The 13,394-nt window shown below is 46.5% G+C and overlaps 1 protein-coding gene across 1 annotated transcript; it reads left to right on the plus strand.

The window, feature by feature from the left end:
• Positions 1 to 2,619: 2,619 nt before the first annotated feature.
• On the plus strand, positions 2,620 to 13,048 carry LOC131744796 (zinc finger protein 548-like). The gene is given in 5 exon segments (XM_067019939.1): positions 2,620 to 2,944; positions 6,747 to 6,788; positions 9,381 to 9,507; positions 11,026 to 12,549; positions 12,552 to 13,048. Coding segments are annotated over 5 exon segments (1,887 nt in total). The 5' UTR covers positions 2,620 to 2,860; the 3' UTR covers positions 12,662 to 13,048.
• Positions 13,049 to 13,394: the final 346 nt, after the last annotated feature.

Here is a 13,394-nt window from a genome sequence, read left to right on the forward strand (position 1 = left end):
GGCTAAGATCTTAACTTTTTTTTTTTTTTTTTACATGTCACAAATAATGCTTTTCTAGAACTATTCTGCTGCTTTATTTTAATAACCACATAATCAGTAATACCTTTCTGTAATTTTCATTTCACAAGTGTTTTTCTCAGATAATTTAAACTCCCTTTGAAGACACTGATGCTGCAATTTGAGGCGAAGTGATAAATAACTTCCTAGCAAGAAGAGGAGAGACTAGAATCCCACACATTTGTCTTGGGGGCAAGATGCTCCCCTTGTACATGTGCTCTGACTATTAAAAGATCACACAGTGTCCCAGCAGAAGATGGAATGTGATAAATCACCATTCTTTTTCAGGTAGGTTTCAGATTCTTAAAAGAATTGGAAAATATCTCAGATATGGAGTAATAAATATTGTTTGAAGAAACGTGTTGTTCACTAGGTTCAAACAGAATCACTGACTGTACAGCCAGAAAAGCTGTTTTTCTGGGAATCAGAGTCACAGTTTCACCCTTTCAAGCAATTCTGCATTTCCTGTCATTCTTCCTCCATTATCCCTACCATGGGTCTATCTGAAGTCTTTTCTGTCTTGTCCTGGACCAAATATGCTGAAGGTCATTAAACCGAATACAGAGCTTCAGTCTGTTACCGAAGCAAAATTGGGTCCGCTTGCCCATAGGAAGTAAAGTCAATCTTACTGACATCGGGTTGTGGTAAAGGAAAGTGCAGTGTTCATTGCAGGGTGCCAAGCAAGGAATTCAGGGCAGCTAGTGCTTAAAAGACCCGAACTCCCCAAAGGCTTCCAGGGAAAGGTTTTCAAAGATGGGATGAGGGAGGGGAGTTGTAGGGTGTGTGATCAGGTCATGGACATTCTTCTGATTGGTTGGTGGTGAGGTAATCTGGAGTCAACATCATCAACCTTCTGGTTCCAACCATTCTGGGGTTTATATGCTTGCAGGCAGCATGTAGTTAATTTCTCCCACCTGGTGCAGGTTTCAGTATCTGTTAAAGAGCTCAAAGGTCATGACTCAGACTATTATCTATGACCCTTGAAGAGGAACTAAAAGTCCTTGACTTTGTTTAACAAGTAAACAATTATTATTTTGTCTTGCTTGACTGTTTTACTTTCCTTCTGGATTTTCTCACTTCTCTGATTAAATTTACTCTTTGGAACTCAGGGAATGATTTTAGCTAACGAGAGGATCTCGGTCTTTGCTTTCTTTGGAGAAAGAACTCAACAAAGAGACTAAGATTGCAAGGCAGGCACAGAGTTCATTAGAAGCACAGTACACGTGGGACAGCACAAGGCTAGCTCACGGAGTGAGCTGCGTGCAATAGGGGCAGCTTAGGTTGTTAGTATGGAGTTAATCTTCCAGGGTTTGGGCCAGGGTGACTCCCCTTTTCCCTTCCCTACGATAGTGTCATCTGCAATTCCTTATTTGGGCTTCCACCAGGCTCCATTTTGAATCTTTCCCAAGAACACCTAAGCAAAACTTATGGGGGGTGGGTGTCAAAATTGCAATTCTAATGATATTATAATGATATTACAATGTAGCCAAAGTTACTAGAGGACGACTTGAGAACACCCTCTGCACATGTGTGGGGCTGGGAAATCTCCTTGACCACAAGAATGTGGAGGCTGGGGTGGACCCTCTCATCTTTCATCCAATTAGGGCTCCTAGTTTCAATAGTAGTTTATCAAAAGGGTCAGCATGAAACCAGTTGCAGCAGGTTACCCCGAAGCCTATCTATCTCCTACCTCAAAGCACACGCTCGCTCCATGGTTTTCACCGTCAAGTTTCTTGCTGAGATGTTGCAAAGTTTCTGTTTTAGATGCCATTCCAGGGAATTCCCTGGCGGTCCAGTGGTCAGGACACGGCGCTTCCACTGCCGTGCGCTGGGGTTCAGTCTCTGGTCGGAGAACTAAGATCCTACAAGAGCGCAGCACCGCCAAAAAAAACCCCCAGCCATTCCTCCATGCACCATGGCCGCATTAAGTGCAAAACAAGTAGGTGGCTTTGCTTCTGCCTAATCCTTATGCATGAGGAGGCTGTCCTTGGGCCTGTCCAGGTCTTTCCTGCCTCCGGGAGGCCTAGGAAGCTACTTATTCTACAGACAACAGGCAGTCAGAGGACATGGGATGGGGGGGAGGGATCTGTTCCAGGAAAGTCCCATAGGGTCCTGTTAGGTTTCAAGTTGTTGAAAAGCCACAGCATAGCTGACAGCTATGAGTGCACATAGAGTGTCATTATAATATGGTGTGTCCCTTTGGATGTGTAGATTTTGGAACTTGCTCTGTTTCACAGTCTGAAATAAAAGGTCACTAAACTTTCTGTAAGTTTTCCTGGACTGCTCTCCAGAAATCTGGGTGCGTCCCCTTTAAGAGCAGGGGACGCCTCGCACATCATTGGAGCCAGGGAACTCCGCTTCTCAGTGCCCCTGAAAGAGTCTCAAAGCCACTACCAGCCACTTAAGGAGTGAGTTCTGCTCAGATCATAGACAGAAGTGGTGGCAGCGGAAACTACATTACCCAGAAGTTGCTACGGTGCGAAGCGGCGGTGATTGAGCCAATGAAAGCTTAGGGGAGGGGCGCATACGTGCGTGCTCATCTCGTGGGGGCGGGACTTCCGGCACTGTCTCTGGTAGTGTTTGGGTGGTTGTCGGGCTGTTCACCGGTTCAGGGTGTCGGCGTCGCTTGTTGGGCACCGAGGTGACGGAGCGAAAAGCGGGAGGAGAGAAGTTGGCCCCACTGCTCAGAGACGGCTGTGAGGCCCCCTGCGCCCGCAGCTGACGGCGGTGCCCTAGTTCCCGACCCGCTCTCCGCCTCTCCCGGCTCGGTTCTTCCCACCAGCCGGTGACAGAGGCGGCCCTGATGAGGCCGGCTCAGGTGGGTGCTGCGTCTCCCGGGTCCCCACTCGGCCCGACTCCCGTCTCCGAGTCCCAAATCCGGAAGGAGGTGGGTCCGCTCAGTTTCCTGCCGGTCAGCCCCAGAGTCCAGAACAGAGCGCGGCCTTGGGAGGGGTTCCCTTTCAGCCAGTGGACTGGGGTGAGGGAGAGAGTACCCTCGGGGGCCGCCGGTGTACGAATTGCAGGTGCTACGGAGTCGGCAGCATTAGGGAAACCTGGGGTCGCTTTTGTCGTGGACAGAGGGGGACGAGGTGTCTCACCTGAAACGGCAACCTGAGCAGGTGGAATCCATGGAAGGTTGTGAAGGGATTGGGGATGGGAGAACCGTGTTCAGAGTTAGAAGTTAAAAATTAGGAGAATGGGATGCGAATGGAGGCAGGGAGACTGCTGAGGAGACCACCGCGATAGACCCCAGGAAAATTATGGCAGGGGCTGGTCCAGGAAGGTAGCGTGACATTGGGAGATGGGATGCGATTCTGGAGAAATCTCAAACTTGGAGTAAATGGGATTTCCTGCTGCATAAAATACGGTTGTAAGCAAAAGTAGGAAATGAAGTACCATCCAAGTTTTTTTTGCCTGAACATCTCAAAGTGGGGAGATGGGGAAGTCAGTGCGAGGAGGAGGTTCCGGGGGAAGATCATGAGTTATATTTGGACATGCTGATTCTGACATGTATCAAGATGGAGATGTCACCAAATGGAGATACCATATGGGGTGGTGGTGAACATAAAGTCTGGAAGTAGAGGAAGAAGGCAGGGTTGGAGATATCAAAGGACTGGAGGGTGTGGAGTGGACCAGGGCATGGCCTGGGGATCAGATTGAGGAGGGAGGCTTAAGATTGTTTTTGTTGTTGTTGTTTATTTTTATTTTATTTTTGGCTGCATTGAGTCCCTGTTGCTTCACGTGGGTTTTCTCTAGTTGCGGCGAGCAGGGGCTACTCTTTGTTGCAGTGAGTGGGCTTCTAATTGCAGTGGCTTCTGTTCTTGCGGAGCATGAGCTCTAGGTGCGCGGGCTTCAGTAGTTGCAGCACGCGGGCTCAGTAGTTGTGGCTCGCGGGCTCTAGAGCATGGGCTCAGTAGTGGCGTACGGGCTTAGTTGCTCCGCGGCATGTGGGATCTTCCTGGACCAGGGCTCAAAGCTGTGTCTCCTGCATTGGCAGGCGGATTCTCAACCACTGCGCCACGAGAGAGGCTTAAGATTGTTACATGAGATGGGCCCTGTGGTGAGGGAGGGCTGAGAGTTGGAGGGGAGGACGTGAGGGCTGGGTGCTGGCATCCCTGATTCTCTCTCCAGAAAAGAGCAGACTTGACATAGGAGGGCTTCTGGCCTGTGTCTGTAGGAAGGGAGGCCTGGATGGGGTAAGGCGCTTCCCTTCTGTGGAGCCTACAGTGTGTGCTGGTGTGGATTCTCCACTTGCAGACTCTACTGACCCTCAGGGCCACTCCTGATGGAGCAAGGGGAAGGTGAGCCAGAGTGGTGCAGCCAGTGGGTCCTAGACGAGGGCACTGCCACCTCACCTCCACCCCTCAGGGCAAGAGGGATGATCCACTCCTCCCTTTTGAGGATTATTTAGTGGGTAGGCTTGGTTGCTGAATTAACTAATAGCTGACCTGCCTGCTCAGCCCCTCACTACAACTCATTAACTTAAGAATGTATGAAAATTAATTTAAACACTAATTAATCAATATTCCTCTAAATACATACACACAGGCAATTAGAAATGAGCCTGTTCACTCAGTTAAATTTATGCAAACACTTTGTAATTGGCTTGGCATTGATTTACCTCTAAGTATTTTCTTACAATGCAAAGTTTTATATATGACATCCTCTGAGATCTTAAAAAGCAGTAAAAATAAAGACCCCAGATTTCAAAACTATATCACTTCAGTTGCACTGGAAATATATACAAAACCGTTGTTTCTATGGTCAGTCATAGCTGACACATGGTATGTACTCCTTACGTTAGATAACAATATGACCCCTGTGAGGTTGGAAGCATTCTTTTTTTTTTTAACATCTTTATTTGAGTATAACTGTTTTACAATAGTGTGTTAGTTTCTCCTTTACAACAAAGTGAATCAGTTATACATATACATATGTTCCCATATCTCTTCTCTCTTGTGTCACTCTCCCTTCCACCCTCCCTATCCCACCCCTCTAGGTGGTCACAAAGCACAGAGGTGAACTCCCTGTGCTATGCAGCAGCTTCCCACTAGCCATCTAATTTACATTTGGTAGTGTGTATATGTCCCTGACACTCTCTCACTTCGTCACAGCTTACCCTTTCCCCTCCCCATATCCTCAAGTCCATGCTCTAGTAGGTCTGTGTTTTATTCCCATCCTACCACTAATCTCTTCATGACATTTTTTTTCTTAGATTCCATATATATGTGTTAGCATACAGTATTTGTTTTTCTCCTTCTGACTTACTTCATTCTGTATGACAGACTCCAGGTCTGTCCACCTCATTACAAATAACTCAGTTTCATTTCTTTTTATAGCTGAGTAATATTCCATTGTATGTATGTGCCACATCTTCTTTATCCATTCATCTGTTGATGGACACTTAGGTTGCTTCCATGTCCTGGCTATTGTAAATACAGCTGCAATAAACATTTTGGTATCAGGATAGAAGCCTAGTAGTGGGATTGCGGGGTCGTATGGTAGTTCTATTTGTAGTTTTTTAAGAAACCTCCATACTGTTCTCCATAGTGGCTGTATCAATTTACATTCCCACCAGCAGTACAAGAGGGTTCCCTTTTCTCCACACCCTCTCCAGCATTTATTGTTTCTAGAGTTTTTGATGACGGCCAATCTGACCGGTGTGAGATGATATCTCATTGTAGTTTTGATTTGCATTTCTCTAATGATTAATGATGTTGAGCATTCTTTCATGTGTTTGTTGGCAATCTGTATATCTTCTTTGGAGAAATGTCTATTTAGTTCTTCTGCCCATTTTTGGATTGGGTTGTTTGTTTTTTTGTTATTGAGCTGCATGAGTTGCTTATAAATTTTGGATATTACTCCTGTGTCAGTTGCTTCATTTGCAAATATTTTCTCCCATTCTGAGGGTTGTCTTTTGGTCTTGTTTACGGTATCCTTTGCTGTGCAAAAGCTTTTAAGTTTCATTAGATCCCATTTGTTTATTTTTGTTTTTATTTCCATTTCTCCAGGAAATGGGTCAAAAAGGATCTTGCTGTGATTTATGTCATAGAGTGTTCTGCCTATGTTTTCCTCTAAGAGTTTTATAGTGTCTGGCCTTACATTTAGGTCTTTAACCCATTTTGAGTTTATTTTTGTGTGTGGTGTTAGGGAGTGTTCTAATTTTATACTTTTACAGGTAGCTGTCCAGTTTTCCCAGCACCACTTATTGAAGAGGCTGTCTTTTCTCCACTGTATATCCTTCCCTCCTTTATCAAAGATAAGGTGACCATATGTGTGTGGGTTTATCTCTGGGCTTTCTATCCTGTTCCATTGATCTATATTTCTGTTTTTGTGCCAGTACCATACTGTCTTGATTACTGTGGCCTTGTAGTATAGTCTGAAGTCAGGGAGCCTGATTCCTCCAGCTCCATTTTTCGTTCTCAAGATTGCTTTGGCTATTCGGGGTCTTTTGTGTTGGAAGCATTCTTAATCTTCATAAACTGTTTCTTTTCCCTGAGGCTCAGGGAGGTTTAACCCTTCTCCAATGTCACTCAGCTAGTAAGAGACAATACTGTTTTGTGAGGAACTGAGCTTAGACTCTCAGGCTGAGATCCTATTATGCCAGGGTAGAGCAGAAGTGGTGGTCCAGCTCTGCTGTAGGACCCTGCCACTGTTACCCATTTCACATGGCTTCCTTCTTCCCCCAGGGTCCCATGGCAGTGGCAGAAATGCTTATGGACCCTGTACAGGTGAGTGGAGGGGTCCCACCTTTCACCCATCCCAATTATCACCCTGATAGTTTTATCACCCTGATCTGTATGCCCTCAGGGAATGGTAGTGTCCCAGGACTTCTATCCCTTTTTTCTCTCTTGCCTCTGTAGACCCTGTGCTTTCACCAGGCCCAGGATCCTATATTTAGTCCCAGGTTATATAGAACAGTTCCATTTCTGACAACTGATGTGGTAAGATGTGGCAGAGAGTCCTGACTACATTCAGGATTCTGAATGTTCAGACAGTTGCAGGTGATACTGAGGTGGAATGTTCAGGGAACTGCAGGTCTCTGTTATATCTGGTGGGAATGGGGAGCTGGGATAGGGGTTCACAGGTATCAGGCCTTGAATGATAGCCTGAGGTCCTGGTTCTCTCATCTCAGGTTGATGGGAGGTAGGGAAGGTTTGAAGCAGAGGAGGAAGGTGCTATGACTCATGTTTTAACAGATTCCCTCTGGCTGCAGAATAAAAGACAGACAAGGGTGTGAGTGAAGGCAGGGAGACCTGAGGGGAAATTCTGCAGTCATCTAGGTAAATGTTGGTGGTGGCTACACCCGAGTGGTGGCTATGGAAGTAGGGAGTGGTTGTTTTCTGGATGTGTTTTGAACTAGAGCTGCCTGTGTTTTATTTATTTTTAAAAATGTATCAGTATATTTTTAATTGAAGTATAGATGATTTACAGTGTTGTACTGCCCATATTTTATGTAATGGGGAGTGAGGGACTAAGAAGTGGGCTGATAGGAAGAATTGGGGATGACTTCAGGTTTCTGGACTTGTTAGGAAGGATGGATGCCTCATCAACTAAAATGGGTGAAGTCAGCTTTAGGAGGAATTTCCAGGTGGAATAAGGAGAGTCCGTTTTTGTCCATGTAACAAATGTTCCAGAGACTCCCAAGGGGAGGTGTTGAGTGAGCACTTTTACACAGAGGGCTGGAGTCCAGGGGATGGATTCAGGATGGAGACGGCCCCAACATAAGGGCCAGTGTGTGGACTACGATAAAGCCGAAGGTAAGATTTAGGTGGGATCATTTCTAGTTTATGGTGGTGATGCCATTAAAGGACAAGGAGTGAGAATGAAGGGCCTCAGGACCAAGTTTGTGGGTTGGGTACCTGGCTGGTGGTGATGCACATCACGAAGACAGATGAGGGAGCAGAGTGTCCTTGTCTGTGCATGACAGCGGGATGTAGGCATGAGAGTCTTCTGAGGGCAGAGTGGACATGAGATGGATGTTGAGGGAGGAAATGGGATCAGCTAGGAGAGTCGCTAGACTTAGGATGCAGTGACAGTGTGGGTGGGGAGGTCGGTGTACCTGGGCTTCACGTGAGGAGAGAAGGTGCTGACTGCTTATGGGACAGTTCGTGCAACACGGAAGAGGGAGAGGGCTAAGGGGACATGAGGTCTCACATAGGAAGGGTGGCTGGGGAGGAAGGAAAAAACAGGGCCAAGTGGTGAGACCTTCTAAGCAGGGCTTGGGGCAGGCCCTGGCCCCAGGGGACTTTGGTGTTCAGGGGCAGGACTGGGCTGAGATGAATGCTGGATGCATTTCCATTCACTGCCTGGATTCCATGTGCAGAGTGCCCTATAAGGAGGTGAGGGAAGTGCCTATGGTGTGGGCTGGGGCTGTCTGTGGAACTGTCACTGTGGAAGGGTCAGAGTCATGAGGAAGGTGCAGTCCACCGAGTGAGATGCAGGTAAGGAGGAGTGTGAATGGTTGGCCCTGGGCGCTTGAGGACAGGGACGAGTCTGAATTTGTCTGAGGGTCAACACCTGGGGGACCCCAGGGAAACTGTGTGGCAGGTGAAGGGTAGGGCCCTGCATGCAGGTCCACACCTTAGCTGGTGGTTTTCTGCTCCCTCCCCCATGTGTTTTATGCTGTGTGCTGGACACAGTGATCAATGGTAATGAGGAGAGAGCAGGCACTGGTGCCACTGGGACCTGGTATAACTTCCATGGTGGGACGTGTGGGAGGAGGATGAGCAGGGACGGATGTGTAGGGGGAGGGCTGAAGGGTCCTGGAAAGGGAAGTGCATCAGTGATTGCACCCACAGGATTTTAACTTGTGGAGGCGAGTGAGTCGTAATACAGAGAGGCCAACGACATTGAAAGACAGTTTTATTACTTATATTTCCCAAGAGGAGGAGGTACACTATGTAACAGGGCCACCTGGAGAAGCACCAGATTCGGTCAGGAGGCATGAGCACAAGCTAAGGGACACCAAAGGTCAGAGCCTTTATTAGACTTTTGAGGGAAATGCAGGGAGGATTGGATGAAAAGTTTGTGGGTGACCAGTTTGTATAATTCTGTGTACCGGGGGTATGGGAACTGTCCCTGGCTGTCTGTTACCTGGCCCTGGGCTGCTTTAGGGCAGGGGATATACTGACCTGGTGCGTGAGAGTTAGTTAAGGAGTTGGTTGAGAGTATGGGCTCTGGATTGCAAGGGAGATGTAAACAAATTTGGCCATTAGTTTAGCCCTGTAATTAATGGATGGCAAATAGATAAATACAGAATCCACAAAAATATAGTTAAAACAAGAAGCTGTTCATGAACCAAGCTTTTCCAATTTTGGCAGGACCGTGTGGTCTTTGAGGACGTGGCCGTGTATTTCTCCCAGGAGGAATGGGGCCTCCTTGATGAAGCTCAGAGACACTTGTACCATGCTGTGATGACGGAGAACTTTGCACTTGTGACCTCCCTAGGTAAGATCCACACGCTCACCCAGTGCCCTGGGCTGTGCTCTGTTCTTTCCCTTTTCCCAGGGGGTAGCTCTGTACTCCCCACACTGAGACCACGGGTACTGCTTCCTTTCCTAGTTTCCTGGAATATGTGTGTTGGTGCTGGGGCTGGACTGTGTGTACAGTGTCATTTTTCTCCCCAGGGAGCCCCATCCCTTCTACTCCAAGTCCTTCCAAGATAGGGCTCAGGAGTCAGAAACCTAGATTTTGTCTGAGACCCCTTCAGACCTGGCCTGTCCTTGGTTGGGTCCTCAGACTAGATGCTTGGACTCTTGTTGCGCCAGGCCTTACCCCTTCCTCTTACTGACATTTCTTAGTGCCTCCTGTGCCAGGAATTTTAGCACCAACCTAGTTACTAATTTGGGGAACCATTGATTATTACTACGGTCTCCCCTGTGAAGTTCTTGTAATTTTAGAATGCTGAAAGCCCTGTGTTGGATCTCTGTCTACGTGTGCTGGCCCCTTCTTTTTCTGTCTTTCACATAAGACTAACCTCTTTCAGGTGCCACATCAATGCTCACCTGCAGCAATGGGGAGGACTCTGGGTACCTGCTAGTCTAGTGTGGCCATTACTACATCAACGGCAGGTGACACTTAGAAGTACCCGGGCTTGGTGTGAGGTCCTGGGAAAGGGTGTGATGTCAGAGCTGGGAACCTGTTCTGTGTTCACCGTTGATTGATGCTCGGACCAGTGCCACACCTCATTTCTTCCCCATTCTTATTTCTTCTGTCACACTCCAACCATACTTCTGTGACTCTCACTTGTCACATGTTCTGTTTCATTGCTCCCTTTGCTGTGTTCAACATTTGACCTATATGTAAGATGTTGTGAGGTCTGCATGTATCCTTAAATAGTCCTTGAACTTGAGCATTTCTTTTGTATCAGGTATTTCTAGGTCTGGGCACAACCTTCGACACGGTGCTCACCTGTCACCAGTAGCCATGGCCATGTTGACTTGGAGGTGTGCCTCTCCTCCCTGCTCTGGTGTGAATGTATTCCCCCATGTTCTATATGTTGAAAACCCCATGCCTAAGGTGACAGTATTAGGAGATGGGGCCTTTGGCGTGATTAGGTCATGAGGGCAGAGCCCTCATGAATGAGATTTGTGCCCTTATAAAAGGGACCCCACAGAGCTTCCTAGCTTCTTCCACCATGTGAGGACACTATGAGAAGTCTGCAACCCAGGAGAGTGCAGGTTGATCTATGGGTTCCAGTCTCCAGAAGTGTGATAAATCTTTCTGGTTTTATAAGCCAGCCAGTCTGTGGTATTTTGTCGTAGCATCCCAAATGGACTGAGACAGTAACTCTTCCTTCAGTCCTTGCCTATTGTCAGGGCTCTCTCATCATGGGAGCTATGCAGGTCCATCTCTGCACAGCAGACCTTCCTCTCTCTGGCTTTAGTCTTCGGTGTGTCATTTCTGATGGGGCTGCCCCTCCTACCAAAATCATCATTCACTTCACCAGCATTTCTCTGCTTACAGGTTGTTGGCATGGAGCCCAGGATGAGGAGACACCTTCTGATCAAAGTGTTTCTGTAGGGATGTCAGAGGTTGGGACTCCAAAGCCAGATCCATCCACCAAGAAGGCCCAGCCCTATGAGATGTGTGACCCACTGTCCAAAGACCTTTTGCACCTACCTGAGCATGACGGAATGTACCCCAATGAAGGGCTATATATTTATGGGACAAACCTTTTCCAGCACCAGAAGGAGCAGATTAGAGACAAACTTTCCAGAAGGGATGAGGGGCAGCCTTCATTTCTTACCAACAGCAGCATTCACTTGGCAGAGAGGACCTTGACATGCAGCAGAGACGGAAAGGACTTCCCAGGCAGCATAGGCCTTCTGCAGCAGCCGACCCCTCACAATGTGGGGAAGCCACAGAGGGACAGTGAGTGTGGGGAAGCTTTTGATAGTGGGCAGAGTGATTACAGGTGCACTCAGTGTGGGAAAGCCTTCCGTCAAAAACAGATCCTTGTTGAGCACCAGAAAATCCACACTGGTGTAAGGCCTTATGAGTGCAGCAAATGTGGGATGGCCTTCATTAGAAAGTTTCACCTTGTTCAGCACCAGAGAATCCATACTGGAGAAAGGCCTTTTCAGTGCAGTGAATGTGGGAAATGCTTTAGGTACAACTCCACACTCATTAGTCATCAGAGAGTTCACACTGGATTGAGCCCTTATGAGTGCAGCAAATGTGGGGAATTCTTCAAGTACAATGCCAACTTCATGAAACATCAGAGAAAACACAATGGAGAAAGGCCTTATGAGTGCAGAGAATGTGGAAAATTCTTTAGATACAACTATAGACTGATAAGACATGGGAGAGTTCACAGTGGAGAACGACCTTATAAGTGCAGCGAATGTGGGAAATTTTTCAGGTACAGCTCCACATTCATTAGACATCAGAGAGTTCATACTTCAGAAAGGCCTTACAAGTGTAATGAATGTGGGAAATTCTTTAGGTATAATTCCACACTCATTAAACACCAGAGAGTTCACACTGGAGAAAGGCCTTATGAGTGCACTGAATGTGGGAAATTCTTTAGGTACACATCCACCCTCATTAGACATCAAAGAGTTCATACTGTAGAAAGGCCTTATGAGTGCAGCTTGTGTGGGGAATACTTTAAGTACAAGTCCAAACTCATTAAACATTGGCAAAATCACACTGGAGAAAGGCCTTACGAGTGCAGTGAATGTGGGAAGGCGTTTAGGTACCACTGCAGACTCATTAGACATAAGAGAGTTCACAGTGGAGAGAGGCCTTTCAAGTGCAGCGAATGTGGGAAATTCTTTCGGTACAACTCCAACCTCATTAAACATTGGAGAAATCACACAGGAGAGAGGCCTTATGAGTGCAGGGAGTGTGGGAAAGCGTTTAGCCACAAGCATATACTTGTTGAGCATCAGAAAATCCATACTGGAGAAAGGCCTTATGAGTGCAGTAGATGTCAGAAAGCCTTCATTAGGAAGTCCCACCTTGTTCATCACCAGAAAATCCACACTGAAGACAATATGAGTGCTGTGAATGTGGGGAATTCTTTAGATACAACTCCAACCTCATGAAGCAGAGAATTCACAGTGGTAAAGGCCTTATGAAAGGGCCTACTGTATAGCACAGGGAACTATATTCAATATCTTGTAATAATTTAAAATGGAAAAGAATCTGGAAAAGAATTATATATATATAATATATATATAAACTAAATCACTTTGCTGTACACCTGAAACATTGTAAATCAACTATACTTCAATTAAAAAACAAAACACCTTACGAGTGCAGAGGTTATGGTAAATTAGGTACTACTACAAACTCCTAACACTGGAGAAGTACCTCATGAGTTATGTTGGAGTGAGCCTTCTGAGTACAGCGAGCATGGAAAGTTGGGGTCCCACTCGTTAGACATCGAGTTCACACCAGACAAAGGCCTTCTAAGTACAGTGAATGGAAGTCTTCTGGTGAAACTCCAACCCCATTAAACATCTATTTCACAATGGAGAAAGGTCTAAGTGCAGCAAATATGGGCATATGTTCAGCCAAAACTCCCACCTCATTCAGCACCAAAAAGTTCACACCAGAGAGAGTATTGCAAATGTGGAAAGACTTCAGCAAATTGTCTGTTCTAATCTGTCCCTGAGAACATTTTTTTTCTTTGTGGTAAAATATATGTAACAAAGTTTACCCTCTACCTTTTAAATTGTTGGGTGTAGTGTGTTTAAAAATTCACATCTAATCTCCAGAATTTTTTTCATCTTGCAAAAATGAAAGTCTATACCCCTTAAAAAACATCTTTCTACTCCCTCCCTACCTCACCTGGCAACCTCTTTTTTACACTCAGTTGATGAATT

Source organism: Kogia breviceps, chromosome 18 (assembly GCF_026419965.1).
Source record: "Kogia breviceps isolate mKogBre1 chromosome 18, mKogBre1 haplotype 1, whole genome shotgun sequence".
NCBI lineage: Eukaryota > Metazoa > Chordata > Mammalia > Artiodactyla > Physeteridae > Kogia > Kogia breviceps.